Source organism: Lipomyces doorenjongii (genome assembly GCF_038497915.1).
Source record: "Lipomyces doorenjongii strain NRRL Y-27504 unplaced genomic scaffold V1508scaffold_28, whole genome shotgun sequence".
NCBI lineage: Eukaryota > Fungi > Ascomycota > Lipomycetes > Lipomycetales > Lipomycetaceae > Lipomyces > Lipomyces doorenjongii.
This window is the reverse complement of record NW_027118095.1, coordinates 112,511-132,906: the sequence shown is the minus strand read 5'-3', so window position 1 is coordinate 132,906 and position 20,396 is coordinate 112,511. Positions and strand designations below refer to the sequence as shown.

General features: G+C 47.3%; 7 protein-coding genes across 7 annotated transcripts; 6 read left to right on the top strand and 1 right to left on the bottom strand.

Annotated features, from left to right (window-relative positions):
* Positions 1 to 1,158: 1,158 nt before the first annotated feature.
* V1508DRAFT_418413 (uncharacterized protein) lies at positions 1,159 to 1,983 on the top strand. Its single transcript, XM_066940461.1, has 2 exons — positions 1,159 to 1,690; positions 1,760 to 1,983. Exon 1 carries the CDS (start codon positions 1,181 to 1,183, stop codon positions 1,688 to 1,690), a length of 510 nt encoding a protein of 169 aa, XP_066795523.1. The 5' UTR covers positions 1,159 to 1,180; the 3' UTR covers positions 1,760 to 1,983.
* An 884-nt stretch (positions 1,984 to 2,867) lies between these two features.
* On the top strand, positions 2,868 to 3,668 carry V1508DRAFT_439754 (uncharacterized protein; the record flags this gene model as incomplete). The annotated part of the gene is made up of 1 exon (XM_066942234.1): positions 2,868 to 3,668. One exon carries the CDS (start codon positions 2,868 to 2,870, stop codon positions 3,255 to 3,257), a length of 390 nt encoding a protein of 129 aa, XP_066795522.1. The 3' UTR covers positions 3,258 to 3,668.
* Positions 3,669 to 5,569: 1,901 nt separating this feature from the next.
* Positions 5,570 to 8,261, top strand: V1508DRAFT_387087 (uncharacterized protein; the record flags this gene model as incomplete). The annotated part of the gene is made up of 6 exons (XM_066937832.1): positions 5,570 to 6,223; positions 6,272 to 7,885; positions 7,940 to 7,963; positions 8,012 to 8,072; positions 8,126 to 8,153; positions 8,238 to 8,261. The coding sequence occupies exons 1-6, from the start codon at positions 5,704 to 5,706 to the stop codon at positions 8,259 to 8,261; spliced, it is 2,271 nt and encodes a 756-aa protein (XP_066795521.1). The 5' UTR covers positions 5,570 to 5,703.
* Positions 8,262 to 10,385: 2,124 nt separating this feature from the next.
* On the top strand, positions 10,386 to 13,402 carry V1508DRAFT_462156 (OPT oligopeptide transporter protein-domain-containing protein; the record flags this gene model as incomplete). The annotated part of the gene is made up of 2 exons (XM_066942829.1): positions 10,386 to 10,759; positions 10,833 to 13,402. Exon 2 carries the CDS (start codon positions 10,844 to 10,846, stop codon positions 13,400 to 13,402), a length of 2,559 nt encoding a protein of 852 aa, XP_066795520.1. The 5' UTR covers positions 10,386 to 10,759; positions 10,833 to 10,843.
* A 1,873-nt stretch (positions 13,403 to 15,275) lies between these two features.
* Positions 15,276 to 16,543, top strand: V1508DRAFT_418400 (arylamine N-acetyltransferase 1). The gene is made up of 2 exons (XM_066940460.1): positions 15,276 to 15,770; positions 15,840 to 16,543. Exons 1-2 carry the CDS (start codon positions 15,364 to 15,366, stop codon positions 16,387 to 16,389), a joined length of 957 nt encoding a protein of 318 aa, XP_066795519.1. The 5' UTR covers positions 15,276 to 15,363; the 3' UTR covers positions 16,390 to 16,543.
* A 2,038-nt stretch (positions 16,544 to 18,581) lies between these two features.
* V1508DRAFT_447953 (uncharacterized protein) lies at positions 18,582 to 19,116 on the top strand (the record flags this gene model as incomplete). The annotated part of the gene is made up of 1 exon (XM_066942453.1): positions 18,582 to 19,116. Exon 1 carries the CDS (start codon positions 18,658 to 18,660, stop codon positions 19,114 to 19,116), a length of 459 nt encoding a protein of 152 aa, XP_066795518.1. The 5' UTR covers positions 18,582 to 18,657.
* A 470-nt stretch (positions 19,117 to 19,586) lies between these two features.
* V1508DRAFT_397805 (uncharacterized protein) lies at positions 19,587 to 19,814 on the bottom strand (the record flags this gene model as incomplete). Its single annotated transcript, XM_066938173.1, has 1 exon — positions 19,587 to 19,814. One exon carries the CDS (start codon positions 19,812 to 19,814, stop codon positions 19,587 to 19,589), a length of 228 nt encoding a protein of 75 aa, XP_066795517.1.
* Between the last annotated feature and the right edge of the window lie 582 nt (positions 19,815 to 20,396).

The window sequence follows — 20,396 nt, the reverse complement described above, 5'->3', positions numbered from 1 at the left end:
TTTCTTATGTCCTGGAAAGCCCGACAAAGGAAGGAAGGTGAGGAGCCAGAGATGGAAATGGGGGAGGAAGATCTGGCTATCACGAGTAAGTACGTACACAGGAGCTCAAGGAAGGGAACGAAATGTGGAAAGGACTCAAACTAACTATCCTACAGGTGCATGGGATAACAAATAATATGTAGTCAGGTTATAGTTACTGAAAGAATGTAGCAGGAAAAAAGACCAGGAAAAATATTTCAACTCGTTTCAACTATCTCAATATTATTACTTTATGTATTTGTTAATCCTATATTCGTATCGGTGAATATCCCTGGATATGAGTAATCAATATTGCGTTATTCGTATCCGTATCCATATTCGCAGATTCTCAGAGTATCCGCATCTGTATCCATATCCACAGATTCTCTATCCGTATCCGTATCCACGACGGATATCCACGGATATATCCGTTATCCGTCTATTTGTGCCGACCATTAGATTCTGGTAATATGGTTCTAGAAGGCTCTGATGACAATATCTCAAATATAAATAGACCTGCAAGGACGTGTCTCAAATAGCTAATGTTGATATATGAGTGCATTTTTACAACAAAATAGGGTCCAGTGTCTTCCCATCCACATCGAAAGGATCATCATCGAAACTGACTAGACAAATTTCGGCCGGTGTCGCTTCGGTGCTATTGGCATCTTCGTACGCTGAAAGTTATTCAGTGTCAGTGTGAATTGGCCGGGGACTGAGGTTTCGAATGCAGGAGTAGATGGTGCGGGATCTGCAACATTGTTCACGGGGGTGGACGATGAATATTTGGGACCTAGAACTTGCAACCAGCGAGATGATCCTTATTGAGTTGTTTAGCATTTTTGATTCATTTTGTCATGTTTATGTTTATATCGCAGCATGTCTCGTCCGAATATATAACGTTCTGTATTACCAACATTTACCTAGCGTAGATGATCGAGTAATAATTTGTCATTAGACACGGTGGAGTAGATACTACGTAAACCGCAGTAATTGGAAGCTTGGGGTATTTAATGTTTGTTCACTTGATGGCTGCAAATATGAACAGCTAAAACTTGTAGTGGCAGTGGCCGTTTCACCTTCGCGCTGACAAATGCTGATCAGCTGTGCGGCGTCCTCCAAAACCTCATACCTTAATCAGAACCCTGGTCAAAACCGCCTAATGAGCCAACAATCAGTACATCTGGGAGAATACCATTCCATCCCTGAGGATGCCAGTCCGGGACTCCTTTTTTTGAAAGAATTCCTACCGGTCCTGGACAGTCTGGATGAGAATGTGTCGATTGCGCCGTTTCTTTCGTCAAACGCACGCTTTATCATGGGCAACACCATCACTTCTGCGGACAGTTTTGCTACAATGGCTCGCATTCGCAGTAGCAAGTTGAGCTTCTTCTGCCACCGCGTCATGCACGCATGGGATATAGCGGGGCCGGCGGCAACGGCTGACAGTAATAACAGTACGCGTACCGTCCTGTACGAGTCTGTCAGCATCACCAAGTTCAAGGACGATCCGCAGCAGGTCGCGGTCGAAGTGCCGGAGTTCAACGTGATCGAACTACAGTCTACTGCATCAGACCCTAGCAAGTTTGTGGCTATCGAGCTCAGATCGTACCTGGATCCGAAACCAGTCTTAGTCCGTCGTCAGCAACTGCAGTCTAGCCCCAAAGAATAGGTATGTTCCCATCAGTTAAATCCGGCGTTTTCTCTTGGCTTTAAGACAGCAAATTAACTGGGATAACAGCGACGGAGCCTCCATTGATTCGGCAGCCAATGGTGAAAAGCGGAAGGCGAAGGTAAATAGTGTTAAGAAGGAAGAATTCCTTAGGAGCAGACGACATGGGGTAAGATGAAGAGGACCAAGATATAGCAAGTGAAAGAAATATAGATCATTTAATTCAATATTGAAGAACACCTTGTGTAGAGGGATATATTAGCAAATTTCAAATGGTGGCTATACACTGTAGTATGAATTAAACCGCAGGGGTTCAGGGTTTCTGGAAATAGGAGGAGCACTATTGCAGCTTGACGGCCAGATTCCCCCGGCTTTCATGTGCGAAGCTGTCCAAGCCGCAGCGATGAATTGTTTGGTTGTCAATGCTGCTTACTGGGATGGCGCAAGCAAGCCTAGAAACAATGAGGATGAATCCGATTGTCTTAACGCGTTTGACAAGACAGAAATGAGAATATCAAACAGCTGGATCCAGTTGTAAATGTGCAGAGACTGCAGACCGTAGCATTCGAGGTACTGCTAGGCTGCCGCTGATGGAAAAACATCTGTCTGCGATATGGAGTCTTGGAAAGTCAGATCAGGGCCGGAGCTCGTCGAGGGCGAATGCCGTAACGGCCTCCGGCCGCTCCTGTTGAAAGGCGAGTATAACGACACATAGCTACAGCAATGGACAGCGGTTAAGAGTTTTGGGGAGGAGTGCAGCAAAAGTGCCTTGGCTCGCGATAGTTCTGTCCGACTAGGTTGTTAGCGACGCCAACGGTATGGTTGCTGGACACTGCTCCTTGATGACACGTTGATGACTGGTTCGAGGCTTGCTCCGCTCTGCCTCCGGCTACCATTCTTTAGGGCTGTTCACGAATAAATATTTCGCTATTCGTACTCGTAGGTATCTGCATATTCGTCACGAATAAAATCCGAAACGTCGAATACAAATAACGAATATTATTTTTAACTGGCGTTTAGGCTAAGTGAACTTTATTTCTGTCAAACGACGCGTGATAAACGCGTTCTGAACTTTATTCTGTCAGGCATTTCGCGCTTATCACGCGTCGTTTGAACGCGTCATTTGTTTCCCATTTTCATCTTGCCTTCCCTGGAAGTTATTCCTCTCCATTACAACATGTCAGACCCTGATTGTGAAATCTCTTCTGTCAGCTGGACCGATGAATTGTCCGTCGGCTTATCCAAGCGGGCGCCGCGCTTTCATAGAATTGACTATCACTTAACTCATGACGGCAATGACGAGGAGGCGGCCTTGGAAGGCCGGAACTGTGAAGACTCAGTGAATCTGCCACTGGAAGATAGTGAACCCATTACATCCAATGATTTGGTAATTCAATTGATTCAAGAGTCAGATACTCTTACATGCACTCCCGTTGCAGATGCTAGAGATGCTGGCTTTCCTCAGAAGCAGGCTTTGTCGGTTGCCGACCTTTCCGACACGTATGGCCTTGCGGATCGATCGTCAACTCCTCAAGTCAAGAGTCACAATCTTTTGCTCTGGTCGTAGTTCAAGGTCTCTTCGCTTCCTGGGGTTTAGGGTTCAGTGTGTCCAAAGAGAGGCAAAACGCTAGTTGAGGATAGGCAGATACAATGCAAATTCACGGATTCGGCCCGAGCGACGTCCACGAGCAATATGAAGCTTCATCTCAATAAGCATGGAATTCCGGCGATGACTCTGGAGGGAACGAAGTGAAGATGACGCAGCAGTCAGTTGCCAATAATTTCAGGAAGAAGGCTGAATTACGAATATTCGTTATTCGTGAACACCCATAAAATATGTATGACTGTGTTAACGTAATAAAATTTTGTTGTTGGGGGTATTTCGGCCTCGGCTGAATGGACCAGGGTTTACCAAAATAAACCAGAATCGGTCCGTAGTCGCTGAGGCACATCACGCATGACGTCATCTTCATCCAGCTGTTGAAGCTCTCTGGCGCATTTGACGTGCGATGACCTAAGCGCTTACCCGGGAAGTAGCTGTCCGCCCAATGCTCTGGTCCATTTCTCATTAGCCATTGGGATGCTTCCGGGGGCATAGCTTCGTATCAACGTCAGCGAGTCGAAATCAAAGTCTTCCCCCAAGAAAGTACGAACGTGTTCCAAGAACCACTTCCAATTCTCACGATTTTCTGCTTTTACAACACCGTATACGCGTCGACACCGACTGCATCAGAAGTCATGTGTCCCATCGAGAGCAATAAGTGGTCTTCAATGCTTGATCCCTTCGATGGACGAGGCATAGCTGATGAAAAGACTGTAAAATTTATCTGCAATGATGTGCAAGATGGTGTGGCTGCCTGGATTGCTTTCATTGATCGCTTGAATATATTTGGAATTTTTTGAAGCTCTCAACTATCAGTTCCATTCAGTTTGTTCAGAATAATATTCTTTGCGCGCAATGCCAATTGATAGTTGATCTGGACTTGATGGTCTGTGGGAACATCCACTTTCAAGGGGTTTGGTCTGTAATCCCTCTTGTTCTCAATGGCAGATGAATATGTCGTAGCAGCCTAATTTTAAGATGTACAACTGTGTGTGCCATGGACTCTCGTGATCTCAAATATTGAGCTATCATCCAGTTGCCTGGCGTGAAGCTTCCACCCGCATGACGCGTCTTTAATTACACGAGCTCTATCAGAACAAGGGTTGTAATAGTACCCTTCCGTGATGGCGATATCTTTCATAGCAAACATAAAAGCCTGTTTGTCAGCGAATTTGTCTCCAAATTGAAGAGGCATAGTTGATGCTGTTCTGTACGTGTCTCGGATGCGTCCTAAAGATGCAGAAACGCTGTTGATAGAACTCGGGAGCTTCCTGGCAATTTAAGAGTCGTTCAGGGTAAGCTGCCTCGAGGAGTACTGCGTGGCATCCGTGGGTACCGCGTATACGCGCGCCCGGCAGTGGTATTTTGGACATTTCAAAACGTTTCAATGGTACTTCCCCTAACACTAATGATTAATACGACGTTCGATCATACGTGTCACGCGGTTCATGGATGACATCTGACACAGCGCGATCGAATATAGGTTCTCAGCTGCATTACATTTTGAGACGAGATTCCTCATATACTGACCAAGCAACCTGACGGACAGGAAACAGCACCAGAACGCCGTACAGCCATGGCCATGGCGAGGACCAAGCCACTTGCTTGCTATCGGTCCCGACGAAGAGTCCTCTTGTTTGTCCAAATGGGTGTACCTTTTTTATGTATATATTCATGCGAGCATTGACATAACCCTGAACCATTAGGGGCTGTTGCTAGTTCGTCTTCCGGGGGCGCACAGGCGAGCACCAAGGCGGTTGGTCATGCGCTGAGGTTTGCATCCTCCTTAGTGGTGCCGGGCGTCACCACCAGAGCAAGCTTTCGGAATGCACCAAGTGTATTGGCACGGCTGAAAGGGCGTATTCGCACGTGCTTCGCGAGTTGAGTCACGTGTGCTGCGCCTCATTAAAATTCTTATCATGACGATTACGGCCTTGACTTACCCGCCTTCCTTTATCGTCCACGATGCGGCCCTATCACTAAACATTCAGTCCCCCCTGAAGCGTAGTTTACATCTATAGGCGAAATCAATTAGCGCCGAGGCATCGACGTAATTCGCTTCACAATGACTACGGATGTGCGTTCTAGGTACGGCAGTGAACTGTTCTCACGCTGCTACATAGAAGGGGATGGTAGTGTTGATGAGAGGCAAGCGGGTTCCGGCTGCTGTATTAATTGAAACACATGCCTACCGAGCTATGAATCAATATGCAGCCTTGCGTCAGCCACGACATGATCTTTCATGAACACGGCACCATTGCTTGCTCTGCTCTGCGAATGGTTACGGCCCTCTACACCTTGAGCGCAGGGTTCAGGGTTTCTGCGAGCTACTTAACTGCCGTGCCCGCCACGATCAAGAGCTAGTTGTTCATCAATCCTCAACTCTACCAAACGACCTGACATTACCAGCATGGGTTTCAAAGACAAACTCCTTGGACCTTCGCCACCCCCCGGTGACGGACTTTACAAGGACAAGGATGGTCTTATGGCGACTAAGCCGGAATCGCCCCCACCGTCATACGATCCTGAAGACCTCATCACGCCTTTTACAAACCTGAATCTAGATCAGCCCACCGCGCAACAACCTCCGTCTATCGATCAATGTATTGCACACCTGAAGCTGTTGACGGCCCTCGCAAATCTCCGGGAGGACATTAGCACATCAGAATCTCTGTTTGAACTCTCAGATGCCATTGCGGAGAAGCTACCAGATCAAGTCAAGCAAGAGGTGTTGCCGAAGATTCGCGAAAAGCGATGGCAAGTGTACGTCTCTAGAGCAGTAGAGAGATTCAGCGTCTGGTGGGAGAAGTGTCTGCCATCATCGGGCCGGATGCTCCAACAGAAGGACCTGGGCTTGCAGGGGCACTTTGATTTAATCACGCAGCAAGGAAGAGTCCTCAACTGGGGCCCTGATCGTGCTCCTCCATTAGGTAACTTGATTACGTTGAAGACCGGTTCAAGTACTAACGAAATACCAGATGTCCTGATGGTCTTGCATTCTTTCATGCTCAATCCGCGCGCTTTCTTTGAAGATTGCATTCGCCAGGGAAAGATGGATGTGTGGGTTACAGGTCTACCGTGGGGGCTGATTGATGCTTGCATTGACAATAGCTCGTTCGACTATGTTGCCACTGACGAAGCAAGATCCAATTTCGAACAAGTGACTGGCCTAGCATGGGACAATCTTCACGACTCACCCTCTGGGCGAGTACCTTGTCCGAGGGGCCATCCGATCGATGTCCCCTGGACTGATGCTATCCTTGGCGACCCAGAGAGACCCTTCGAGCACGGCAGAGGCTACGCGGATAGATCATTTACGGCAACGTGCCTGCAATGCAATTTCACTACCAACCACGAGATTTTGAAATTACAAAAGTTCCGACGCGATCTTCAGGCTCTTCTTAAAGATGATGTTCCTATGCCGGGAACAATCCTTTCTCAAGAAGGAAAGCCTGAAAAGGCGCTGAAGCCTGACCTCAGGCGACACGAAATGTTCTTCCCCAACCGGATCATCATTGCGGGATTGAAGACGCTGCTCATCGAGGTTACTGACAACATTCAGGTGGGAAAGTCGACAGTAGTGGACATTCGCGATGCCTTTGACAGGGCAATTAGAGACGCATCCCTCGTCCGAAAGGCGAATGGCACCTTTTCCACTACTCTCCTGCGGAAGGAGAAGATTGCGATTCGACGAATGATGTCCAGATATTGGGAAAACTGGTCACCATTTGCACTCGACCTGGTTGGTGCGGTCATGCGACAGGGGACTTTCGTTGAGAAGATGGCTAATATTGACTGGATTCATTCACCCGCCCTCTCTTCGACCATGGCCCGCCTCGTCAAGAAGTATCAAACATTCTTCCTCATCATGGCCAGGTACCCAGACCACGTGGCGGTCCCTACTCTCGATGTCGATCTCGCATGGCATACACATCAGCTTAGTCCTGCCAGATACTATTCTTACTCTGTGACCAAGACAAACGTCTTCATCGACCATGATGACAAGATCGAAGAAACCAAACTGTCCGATGCCTTCAAGTGGACATCGCGAATGTATCAGAAGTTGACCGGCGGAGAGATCTATAGCGAATGCACTTGCTGGTACTGCGAGGCTATTCGTGAATCTCATACCTCTACCGCTGGTCGGCTGTTCTCAAGCTCGGATCGAAACGCTCAAACAGCTCTAAATCAGCTTCACGACAACCCTGGAGTGTCTGGCGATCCCAATAAAAACGCCCATATCAGTGCACACAATGCCGTGAAGATGGATTCGGCGGCAGCCAGCACGGCTGCCTCAGTCAAAGCTGCGCAGCTGGAGGCTTCATATCAGAAAGCATGTCGACGAGCGAAGAAGAGGGGCAGAGACCCGCCAGGACGGGATGATTACATGTTCGGCTACTATGCCTGGGGCTACCCCCTGTATTATCCCGGACTTTTCTATGCCCCTTATATGGCTCCGATAGCTATCACCGGAGAGATGTATCCCTGTAACCCGTCTTGTATGTCAGCAACACAAGGGGCAGCGGGCAACTGTTGCCAAGGAACGTGTGGTGCTGGCGTGGCAGCAGGCGGCAGTTGCGGCGGCGCTTCTGGTAAGTACACAGCGAATGTACAGATTGGTTCTGGAAGCTAACATGAGTGGAAAGGGGCGTGTGCTGGAGGCTCTGCAGGCAAGTAGTTTGAATGATGCATCAGAAATTGTAGCTAACAACCTGCAGGCGGCTGCGGCGGTGGCAGTGGCGGCTGCGGAGGCGGTGGATGCGGAGGCGGTGGTGGAGGGTTAGTTCCCCAAAGATCGATGGCTTCGTTGAAGTTTGCTAACATACTCTTAGATGCGGTGGAGGCGGCGGTGGGGTAAGCGTGTTCATTTCCCAGATGACTTTGCTATTATGGCAGGATTGTTTGACTATGGATGATATCATACTAACTTGCGATTCTGTGCAGTGCGGCGGCGGCGGAGGAAATTAAACAAGAATCCTACCTACGTGTTATCTCACGAGTTGCTAGGGAGGGATTCGTAGGTATGTTTTGTGGAGGAGTCTGGCGAGTTAAACTCACTTTCTTATCGAAATACTATCTTACGAAGAAACGTTGGTTTGGCATCATCTGGTAGAATTTATGCTGTCACGGTCATTATGAGGAGGGTTTCCCCGCCGGGATGAGTGCGAACGTTGCCGGCCCGTACGGCCAGGACCAGGGGCATTCCCCATCTCCAACAGATTATGAAGATGCGGATTGAAGGCTGGAAAGAGAGCAGGGAGCGTAGGGCGAGGGAGGAATTCAAGAACATGACGGTGTGCAGACGGAGAGGAGGAAGAAGTGGTAGCAAGGAGACTTGGACTCGGACTTGCATATATGTACAGTATAGTATTAGTGCCAATACTCCTGTGTGCTTACGGCGTGTCCTGCAGGTTGCTCAGGGGTCGTGCTTTACGCGACAGTGACTCTCCTTGTAGGCATTCTCGTCACTTGAATAGAATGTATCACACCACTAGCCATCAAGGTTCAGATTCAGCCCAACAGTTGAATGTCGCACTTGCTTTGCCTTTTTCTCACGGCAGAGTACCTAGTTTCTTGCATGCGAATGGAACAATCAAATATTGTAGGTTATTGAATTCTACGGATACGAATAAGTTCGTCATTTCGTGTCCGCCTATCATTGTCCATAGTATATATATAGTGATATCAATAAATGCAAGGAAGTGTAGATGCAGAGCCCTAGCGACGCGTGACTGACGCGTTAATGCATGCTCGATGCTGAGTAAACCCTAAGGGAACCCTACCTCTCAATCGAGATTTATTAGACCGATCGCAGAGAGCCCGCTGGATGTTTGGACAAATTTTGAGCATAACATAAAATAAGTTGATGATAATGTCAGGAAGCGAGTCAGGAGGCTAGGCGAGAGGGTTCTGCTTGAAGGACAAGAGCGGAGACCCTCCAGATGTGGGTTCTCGGGCGTGACAACCCAAGCACCACGCAACCTGCCGTTCACAGCGAGCGCTATTGCTGGAGCAGGACAATTACTCCCAGCGGGCTCACGGTGGAGATAAGCATTCGGCCACCGCGGCCAAGAACGCTGTCGCAACCGCCTTTGACCTCGTGGACATCCATGCTGCCACGGTTAGCCACCTTTGCGTCCAGGACAAGAATGCTGACGTCGTTAGCAAAGCTGCGACTGGGTCTATGACGAGTAAATTGCAGTCCTGGTGACATTGAAGCAAGGATAATGTTAATCTGTCGGAGAAACCTAAATCAATGGTTACTTCCCGTAAGCGGTAAATGATAGGCGCGGTTTTAAGCACAAAATGTAACTCCGGGGGGAATGGATAGGATATTAACATTAGGCCCGTCAATTGCGGTCGTTTACTCTCCACCAATCTTCTGATCAGATTACGCCACGACCTTGCGGTGATGCTCGCTCTCGGCAGGAACAAGTTTTTCTTCGTTCATCCTCAGCTGAGTTCCCTCCTAAACGCTCGGTATTTTTACTCAGCCAAGAGTCCAAGAAATTCGGAGTGGTTCCAACAATGCTTGGTTAACGTTGACCATAGATTAAATTGCTTCCCATGCATGGGGCTGTGATATACGCCACTGGATTGGCGATAGGGAGGCTTGGCTACCTTAAGGCACGGCTCTGCTGAGCCAAGGTCAGGTCTTCTTTACTATCGCGCACAGGCCACGCACCGCTATCGATTCGTATTCGGGTCAGGACGCCTGCTTCATCTGGGAACAATGACAATTTAAGAGTGTAATCCCTCTTTATTACTTTTTTTTTGAACGTTGGTACCTTAACTGCGATGCTGGGAACCACGACTTAAAAAGGAGCAACTGTAGGTAACCTTTATTTTAACGTGCGCTCGAGCGCATGAAGCTTACAATTATACGTTGGTCCCACAACCTTAATTCTCATGGTGGGACCGTTGTCAAAAAGCCAACTCAAACCTTATAAGTGATGGCTGACACGATCATTCTCACCAACTTTTTATCAGGGATTGATAACGTTATGGCCCACGTACGCTAGACTTGATGTCTCGCAAAAGCTAGCAGCAAAGTCATGATGGATTCTGGCACGCCTTGCTTATCTAGCCAGTCGGACTTACTGGTCATTGACTATGCATCCGAGGCACATGACGGGGCGTCAGTCATTCGGTCCTGTAATTAGGTAACGCTAGCGTGCAATCCAACTATCTTATCGCACGACGCTAGATTCAATATGGCCAATGTCTTAAGCCAAATGAGCGATCTTTTGAAGGCTACTGGCCTCCGGCAATTTCATTCATGATAACGCAGTACATCTACTACACATGTGATCTGAACTGAAACTAACAACCACAAACTACCCAGACGACTCTATATAGAAGACGTTCTGGTCTCTGGTTAAAATCTTGCGTCCACATTTCCTCCTTAACTCTGAATCTTATTTCCCTGCTTAGGTTTATAAGTCACACTTCTTGGGTTGACAAAGGTATGTCATCGACTGTATTCATCTATCTATTCAGGCGTTGTTTGTGGGTGGACTAAATTTTGTTTGCTCCTAGGTCTCGCAATTATGGACTTGCAATCTTCAGACAGCAACGAGAAGTCGATTGCAGAGATCGTTGTGAAAGAGCCCACAATAGGAGTGACTGAAAAGATCTCGCCAGAAGAGAGAGACAGGATCTCTGAACAGATACGCGAGAGACTTGGCACCTTCACGGTGGGAGAAATCGAAAATGACAGCAAGACGGACTATATCCTTTCGAAGGCAATCGAGATGTCTTTGGAGAAAGGGCTTCAAATTTTGAGACAGGCGGCCATCTATCATACAGACGATTTAAATTTCCCCGAAGAGGCCATGACACACATACAGAATTTGATTGGGAATGCTGAGTCCGAGGGAGATTCAGAATCGTACGATATTGCTGTCAGGGTCGAGGCAGTTCTAATCGATAGCTTTTCACCATATCCAGAGGTCCGTGCAGTCTGTGATCCTTACGATGACGAAACTATTCCTGTCGAAACTATACGGTCTTATTTTCTGGGAGTTGTTTGGGTTGTGATTGGGTGCTTCGTCAATTCATTCTTCAGTTGGCGTCAGCCAAGTTTGCATCTTCAATCAACAGCCATCCAACTCCTTCTGTACCCCTGCGGCAGAGCCATGCAACTCCTTCCGGACTGGGGGTTCACTGTCCGCGGCAAAAGAATCAGTATCAATCCCGGTCCTTGGACGAATAAAGAGCAAATGTTTTGTACCCTCATGGTCAATGTGGCCGCGGGTTCCTCCAATTTCATGAACTACGTCGTTAGTCAGAAGCTTCCTGTGTATTACGATCAACCTTGGGTCAGTGTGGGGTATATTATGATCGTCAATCTGTCAAGTACAATTATCGGATTTGGCTGGGCTGGTATTCTACGACGCTGGGTAATTTATCCAACAAAATCGATGTGGCCTACGATTCTTCCCACTTTGGCTTTGAATCGAGCGTTACTTGTACCTGAGACGCAGACCCGAGTCAACGGGTGGTCCATGTCGAAGTACAAGTTTTTCTTCGTCTGCTTTGGAGGAATGTTTCTTTATTTCTTTTTTCCGGACTATGTGTTCACAGCGTTGAGTGATTTTAACTGGATAACTTGGATCGCACCGAAGAATCTTGTATTGGCGATCATAACCGGTAGCTTCCTGGGTCTCGGTGTGAATCCCGTCCCGACTTTCGACTGGGCAGTTATCAATCACTTTAGTCCGTTGGTCATACCGGTCTTTGCTACTCTGAACAACTACATTGGAATGCTCTTCGGTGGAGTAGCAGTAATCGCGCTTTACTGGACCAATTACAGATGGGGTGGCTATTTGCCTATTAATTCTAATCAACTTTGGACTAACCATGGTACGCAATTCAATGTCAGCAAAGTATTGACCGATGGTCTCCTCGATGAAGACAAGTACCAGAGTTACTCTCCTCCCTACATGTCCTCAGGAAATCTTGTATATCTTGGCGGGTTCTTCATGATGTATACCATGTCCTTTACGTATATTCTTTTAACAGAATGGAAGGTTATTAAGGAAGCATTTGTTGGGTTCTATGTTGGTATTAAGAACAGAAAGGCGTCTACATATGAGCGATACAACGACCCGATGTCTAGAATGATGATCAAGTACAAGGAAGTACCTGACTGGTGGTTTATGGTTATTTTCGTCATCTCATTCGTGCTCTTCATCATTGGCATTACGCACTATCCTACGCATACACCTGTGTGGTCTATTATCGTCACCATGTTGACTTCCTTTGCTATGCTGGTTCCGATCGCGATCATTTATTCTATTACAGGATTCAATTTGAGAATGAATAATCTGAGCAGTGTGATTGCCGGCTATATGCTTCCTGGGAATGGTAACGCAAATCTTCTGTGCAGACTCATTGGAATCAACACCGATACACAGGCTGACAGTTTTGTGAGTGATCTCAAGCTTGCTCATTATGCGAAAATCCCGCCAAGGGCGGCATTTAGAGGACAGATTCTGGGGACAATCATTCAATGCTTTCTCACCGTGGGAATTATTATATTCCAGATGAACACTATTCCCGGTTTCTGTACTGCGACCCAAGTCGATAAGTTCACATGCGCCGGTACGACAACTATTTATGCGGACAGTGTGCTCTTCGGTGTTATTGGACCACAGAGATTGTTCAGCAAGTTGTATCCTCCGCTGAAGTATAGCTTCTTGATTGGCTTTTTGGTGGTTCCGCCATTTTGGTACCTACGCAAGCTGTTCCCTAAGCAGCTCAAATACGTGCATCCCGTCCTTCTTTGTAATGGTGCGGCCAGTTGGGGAAGCAGCTACAATTTGGTATACTTTACTCCCGGCGTGTATGCGTCGCTGGCCTTCATGTGGTACATTCGGCGAAGGTACTTTGCTTGGTGGTCAAAATATAATTACATTTTGACTTCCGCATTCTCCACTGGAGTCGCATTAAGTGGTGTTGTTATATATTTTGCTTTCCAGTATAAGGCTGTCAACCTGAAATGGTGGGGCAACACTATCAGCCATGCCGGTGTGGACGGGGCAAGAAAAGGAGCAATTCTCTCAATTCCTTCGCACGGTTTTGGACTTGAGCCTGGAACATATTAGGGTAGATTATTTTAGGGATGGTCTCTTTTTGCTTCATAACGGTTTCTGTAGTAACTATATCATATGGCCAGATTCTACGAGAAGGTTTAGTCGTCTCACTGGAAATAATATTATTTTAGAGGCTGCTCGTCATATCATGCGGTGAATGAACACTGCCAATGATCTAAGCGGAAATTGTCTACTACCTGGATGTTCAAGGTGACGTTCAAGGACGGGACTCAGCCAGTTCAGGTTGTCCACCGGTGTCCCACAACCTTCGATACCAATAGTCAAAACAATTCAAAAGAAATTTCATGTCTCGTCACACAGACTATTGAATTTGATCATTTGAGCCTAGGATCATGGCCACTCAAACTTGGGGTTAATCCAAACGATCTATGAGGAATTAATCAAATTTCTCCGTCTGACATGCTTCGGATACTAACTGTAGGCTAGCGCCTTAAAGTCAGGACATAACGCCATCTACTAATCGCTGTAAAACCTAGGACAAGAGCGCCGTGGATACGACTTGCGAGCAATCGTAACTCGTAGGTCTAACTAACTAGTCTCGGCACTTATTACTACATAAATGCATAGAGTTTCACGTTTAGGCCATAAATATAATTATCAAAACCCTTTCCGCAAGACAATCGTAACTCATCACGGATTTAACAGTTACAACCAAAGTTAAATGTTCCAAATACTACTGCACCTTTCAAAAGTCGAAATACCACCGGTCGACCCACCGCTACCCACCGTACCCGCCAGTCGGGTCAGGTCTTTGGGCAATCAACAGTGTGAGATTTAGAGCAATGCAAACAAAATTTGCCATTTAAATCTATGCTAAACTACATTCGCGTATTACTTACCCTGATCACCCATACCAACTCAAGATTTCCGCGCCAGGCGTCTCACTATTCCGGCAAAGGCTCTCTGCATTTCGGAGCATTATGCCCAAGCTGCTTGTGACATCGACGGCAGGCCACCCTCTTTCTAGAGGTTCTGATTTCTTCACTGACTCTCTTCTTCTGAGGACGTCCATGTGGACAACGTGAGTTGGGTGACCCAACGGTAGGTGCGTAAACCACAAAACTGCGTGCATTTATGGTAGGGTGGCCCAAAAATAAATTTAAGACTCTGAACCAGCACCAGATGCGTTGCTCATTTCTTGCCAATCCCTAAGTACAAAAGTAAGTGCGACGTGGCCGTTGAATACAGCAGAAAGCTCTACAATGTGTGCCTAACATTTGGTCCGTTACGACTCGGTAATCCTAAACGATAAGATTTGCTAATGATGGATCTCCTATGAGGGTTCATATGTCCTGGTACTCTGCATGAGCAAGTCATGGATGTCGATGCATTGAGGGAAATGACTCAATGGGGTGGCTGAAATTTTTAAAAAGCATAGCTCACAAGGTTACTATGGTCCTTTCGACTACCGCGGCCACACTGGGTTGGAGAGTTGATGGCAGCATCCACTGCAGTGTGGTGAGCCACCCAATTCAACATACTAGAGACCTGAGTAAAACCGAATTTCTGGCCAGTTCTGCTCACATACATTTTGTTGTAGCTGCTGATTCAAAATCACATGGGCTTGTAATTAACAAATGGTTGCGATATGAATACTTGATTCTATGACATCACTTGCCGCGAAATACTATAGCACACATTCTACTCCAACAGCCTATGGCTTAGTCGTCCAGCTGCACTAACTACCTGTTGACTCTTGAAGTAGAAAAGAAAATTGATTATTCAAGTGTTAGGCGATAAGTAGAGAAGCTGCTATCTCGGTCCCCAACTCAGCTCTGTGCACGATAATGGGTTAGGGTCCTATCTACGCTGCCCCACCCTGGAGCGTAGGAGTCTGCTTGTTCCCTTCTCCAATTAGCTCGACATTATTTCTTTTATGCTTATTACGAAATCTCTAAAGACTATCAGGACAAACCTACGACTTGTCGCGGTCCGACAGTACTTGTCCCAAGATGGCGAATGATATACTATCCCAGAGATCCACTTACTCTGTGGCTCAGTTAAACCAATACTACGAACATATCTCCCTTCCTGGCTCCCACAGGAATGCAACCGCGAAAGATGGCCTTCCATTTCTTACTGTTTTAACCAAATATCAGCTGACCGGCATCCCGTTCGAGAACTTAGAGCTGCACTACTCGCCACATCACAGCATCTCGTTGGATCCACAGCATCTATTCCACAAAATGATCGGGCGGGGAACTAACCGCGGTGGCTATTGCATGGAAAGCAATTGCTTGTTTGGCACGGTGCTCAGAAGTCTTGGATTCGCTGTCTGCTCTGTCGGCGCGAGGGTCAACGAAGCCGTGCAGCCTGTTGCGGCCACACCAGGGTGGAGCGGCCCGAAGTATGATGGTTGGTAAGCTCGACCCATTATCCACACAGGAATGACAGCAATCCATGTAGATAAGTTGACGTAGCAACATAGGAACCATATGCTCAACATCGTGACAATCGACGGCCAGAAGTACTTGGTAGATGTTGGGTTCGGCGCAAGTGGTTCGCCTATCCGTCCACTGCCCCTCATCGACGGCTCAGTCTCAGCAAACATCGGCACGCAGAAGAATCGTCTGTTACGTCAATGTATTCCTCAGCACACCGACCGCTCTCAGCAGCTATGGTGCTTCGACCACAGCAATGACGGCGGGCTGATATGGATCCCGACATATTCATTTACTGAAGTGGAGTTTTTGCCTGAAGATTTTGCCATCATGAATTACTGGACTAGCACACACCCGACCAGCTGGTTTACACATATTACTGTCGTGGTTAAGACATTGCTAGAGGACGGAGAGGTAGTCGGCCATGTGATTCTTCTCCAGACGGACGTTAAGAGAAGGATCAGAGGGCGGACGGAGGTTTTGGATACGTTTAGTTCAGAGGAGGAGAGGGTCCATGCATTGAGTAAATGGTTTGGTATTACACTCAGTGAGGAGGAAAGAAGCGGCATTCGGGGAATGACTACGGAGTTGTTGTAGGTGGCACTTGCATGGGGGAGGATGAAAAGAGAAGCAGTGTTCGTAATAATTCACAACGACTTATCAGCGTAAGGCAAGCAGACGCTGTCAGTCTTAAGAGGTTCTCTGTATTGAGCAAGAATTCAATCTCCAGACTGTTGAATACAAGCTACAGTGAAATTTATTGCAGTTGCCCACTCCCCGCTTGTATTCCACGGCCACCAAGCCCGATATTTTGAATATTACGAACAAAATGCCGAGATCTGGTGGTCCCGCACTGCATGCCATGTGGTAAGACCAGATGTAAACGAGGCAAGCCTCGGCGCACAGCTAGCTTCCCTGTATTCTAGCCGGCTAGAGTGGATATCCGCACTGTATAGGCCAAACCGGCAAATTAGGTAATCCTGAAACAGCCTAACCCTAGTATTACGCAGCACAGACAAGTGCTTACATTATTTACTTTGGGAGTAGGGAATCTGGAATTAAGCCGCTTGAGTTTATTGCTTCATGGAGTCAGTTAGGGTGTGACCCGCACTGACTGTGCGGCTTGAAAAATACGGACCCGGAACACATTTCATCCGGTCCAGCCGACCCGCCCGTGTAAGCAGCGTCGAAAACCCGGCCACCATGCGATCAGCTTCAAACACACAGTCAGCCGGCTGCACAAATTGACCTTGTGACAAGGTCCCAGTACGTTTCCTTGGCGGTACATTTCCTTGAAGTTCTCAAGTCTCCATTCAATCTACTTCTCGATTTATTAATGCGCAAATCTCATTGTCAGGGCAGAAGCTAAACATAGACATTGTGGGGAACGAAGGACCCCGCTGCCGAGAGAATAACGGTACCTATACGCCGTCAGTAGCTTTGGTAAATATTGCTCAGCAAGCCGACGTGCTTGCTCCTGAAGATGACTGGACAGGCCTATCCAGCCCTGCAGAGCGAAGAAGGCTGCAAAACTGTTTGAACCAGAGAGCTTACAGTGAGTGTTAATGGTTGACCACGCAGCTAAGTCCAGCCGTACAGGTGGGAGTCCGAAAGCCGATGAGGGTTTTGCGGTCGCCGACGGGGTACGCGACACTCAGGACGTGATAGCTCCCCTTCCCCTTGCGTTTCTCGAGGAAGCGAATAATACTAGCGTTTGGCGGACGAACCGGCTGTTTAGCACCAGGAAGTGGTGGAAAAGGATGGTCTTTGAGTCGGCTTTAAGGGGCAACGTTATGATGATGCACCTGGATCTGCAGCATCCGGAATTGGGCTAGAAATAATTCATCTGTAAGAGCTCCAGTATCATAGCCGTCGTTCAGTGATAGGTAATCTTGGCGGTTTCCGCGGGTCCCTATTATTAATTTAATAGCAAAGCTGATACTGAGACAATCGTAGAGAAAACATGATTCTGTGCTGGAGACCCATTTTCGGGATAGAGATCGTCGCGAGAAAGACATAGTCTACGCATCGGGGCAGGACCTTATTAGCCTTTGCTGATATGTCTGTGACTTTGCACGTTACAGCGACATAGTAATTTCAATCGGTTGTGGGTGAAGGCAAAACGCCAATAGTGCAAAGTTTAACTTAATATTTTGAAATCAGAAAGTATATGCGATGTGGGTTAGGGTAGAGCTTATGGTGTTACCCTAGTGTGATTGTCATAGAAGTTGGCATCGCACAGGCATTTGACAGTTCGTTGGAACGGGAGCGATCGCTAATGGATTATGCGAGCACGTGTTTGGTTGCGTCCAACGAGAAGCAGCTAGCGCACTTCCTTAACAACTCACGAACCCAGTACTTTTGATTTAGGTGCGTTAGGTGTTTAGTAGTAGTAGCTTTCGTGCTGGACTTTGTGCGTGGCTTACATCTTGTTTGTGAGCAGGATTGTAGTTAATGCAAACTCTCGATGGTGACATCATTCAACTCTCCGATGTGCTCAGGGGTCTCGATGAAGGTTTTTCTGACTAGAATCAAGAGGAATGGTTGGTTTACGCCCCATGATTCATTCTTATTGCTAAAATCTATATAAGCAGAGAGCCAGGAGCAAGGTTTAGCCTTAACTCAGAAACAATTTACTAGTGCCCACGATCACCAAGCAGCTTCGCTTAGCCGAAACGAAATTGCATTAATTTAGTTTGGCAGGTTTATGAACCATTTCCTTTATAAAGAGCGTCTTAGATGTCTTTATTGAAATGACCTTACACCTCTCATTCCAAATCGGCCTCTCTCGAGGCTTCACACCTTCTCGCCATCACCTTTGACGTACCGTCGCTTAACACGATAATAGCTCGTTGCTTCCCAAAGATGTTGAAACTACAATGGATACTAAACGTCAGCTTAGCTACAGCTTTGCTTGGTATGATAAGCCTTGCGACGGCTTACGATAAAGGTGTTTTGTGCGCCTCCACTGCCTTTTATCAAATTTCGGGCAACAATGGATATTACAGGTTCTTCTTTGGTTTGGAGGTGTATCAGCAGGGTGCAGACCATACAATACTCAGCTCCACAGAGTTCACAGCCATTGCGCCGTTTGACGGAACAGTGCATGGCAAAGTTAAATTCAAGAATGGCAGGCCGCAGTGTGAAGTAGTTGGACAGTGGGCAGGGACCGAAGAACTTTCCGACATTTACAAAGTTTACTGCGGGAATCGAGAATGGATTTTGGACACGGTTGGCACCAACCCCGACGAATATGCTGCGACTAAGCCAGACGGACATGTTCTATACGAACCGAAGCATACGATCTGTGGAACGTATTTGTGACGGTGATGGTTGCTACGGAGCAAGGTTGATTTGAAGCACACGTCTTGTCTTTAGTGCAATTCAATCAAATTCTACATCCAAGCCGAGAGTGATGACTGACGTTTCGTGAGATTAAATATGCCGTATAATTGCAGTAATATGTGAGTTTTATGCAGTAAAAATTATGAAACAAAAATAGAGTTTTATGTGACAAAACTGAATGCACCATATGGTGAACCACGCCCATGACCACGGCGTGACACTTTGGGTCCAGTTGCGGCTCATTAGTATGGGGTGTTCAATGATTCAATACATGGTTCATGGCCATGAACTTGCGCTTATACTTTCAGTACTGTAATCTGACCTGTTACCTTGTCTCAACTTTTGTAATTCACGTTCAGCTGCTACCTTCGCGTCCGGGTCACCGAATGCTGCTTCCAACGCGCGCCGAAAATCCACGTAATTTCGAAAGGGGATGTTCTTTTCCGACATCATCGCCGCAACCACTCAGACCCCGGGCCACGGAGGCGAGATGTAGCGTAACCAACCTTGACCGACTCATCCCGGAAGTAAGCGCGATTAACCCTTAGCTTCAATGTAAGTTGTGCAAGAAAAGAGTGAAGCTTCTTGCGTTCCCCATTAAAGAAGTCAGGATCTGCAATCTCGGCAATAGTGGACGTCACTGCTGGAGTTGCTGTAATTGAAGCCGACGACGACATTGGTGTGGTTCCGACTCGCTCGGGTACAAGGGGATAGTCCTCTAAACGGAGGCTGTCCGTTTGTGAAGAAAGAATACCACGGACGATGGGGTAGCCATACGCCTTTCAGGTAAGGGTTTAACTCTACTTCGATTAGGGAAGAAATCGGATAATGTTACGGCTGCCACGAACGAAACTCAACTTGCTGAGGAACGGCGGAAAACAAGATCCGATTTCTTAAGGCATACAACAAGGTCCGGAGCTCGTATTTTATATCCATGGCCTCCGTCCCAGCAAGGTTTGTCATGTACATGACGTATAACCTTCTAGGACTTGTACTTCCTGACGTGGGTCTGTGTTCCGGGGCTGTATCGATGCACAACCCCTGAACTGTCGAGCCTCGACGGGACCAGTGGCCCCTGAACCCAAATTATCTCCCACGCTCGTGGGGTCAATGCGTGATATGCTCCATAGTTCACGTTTCCAGGGTACATTGATCAAAATTCCGGGTCTACTGAAATGATGTACCTGGTGAAAGAAAAATGTCCAGGTTGCCTCAATATGTATTACCTCGTGTGGAATCTCTTCCCACATGTTCCGATG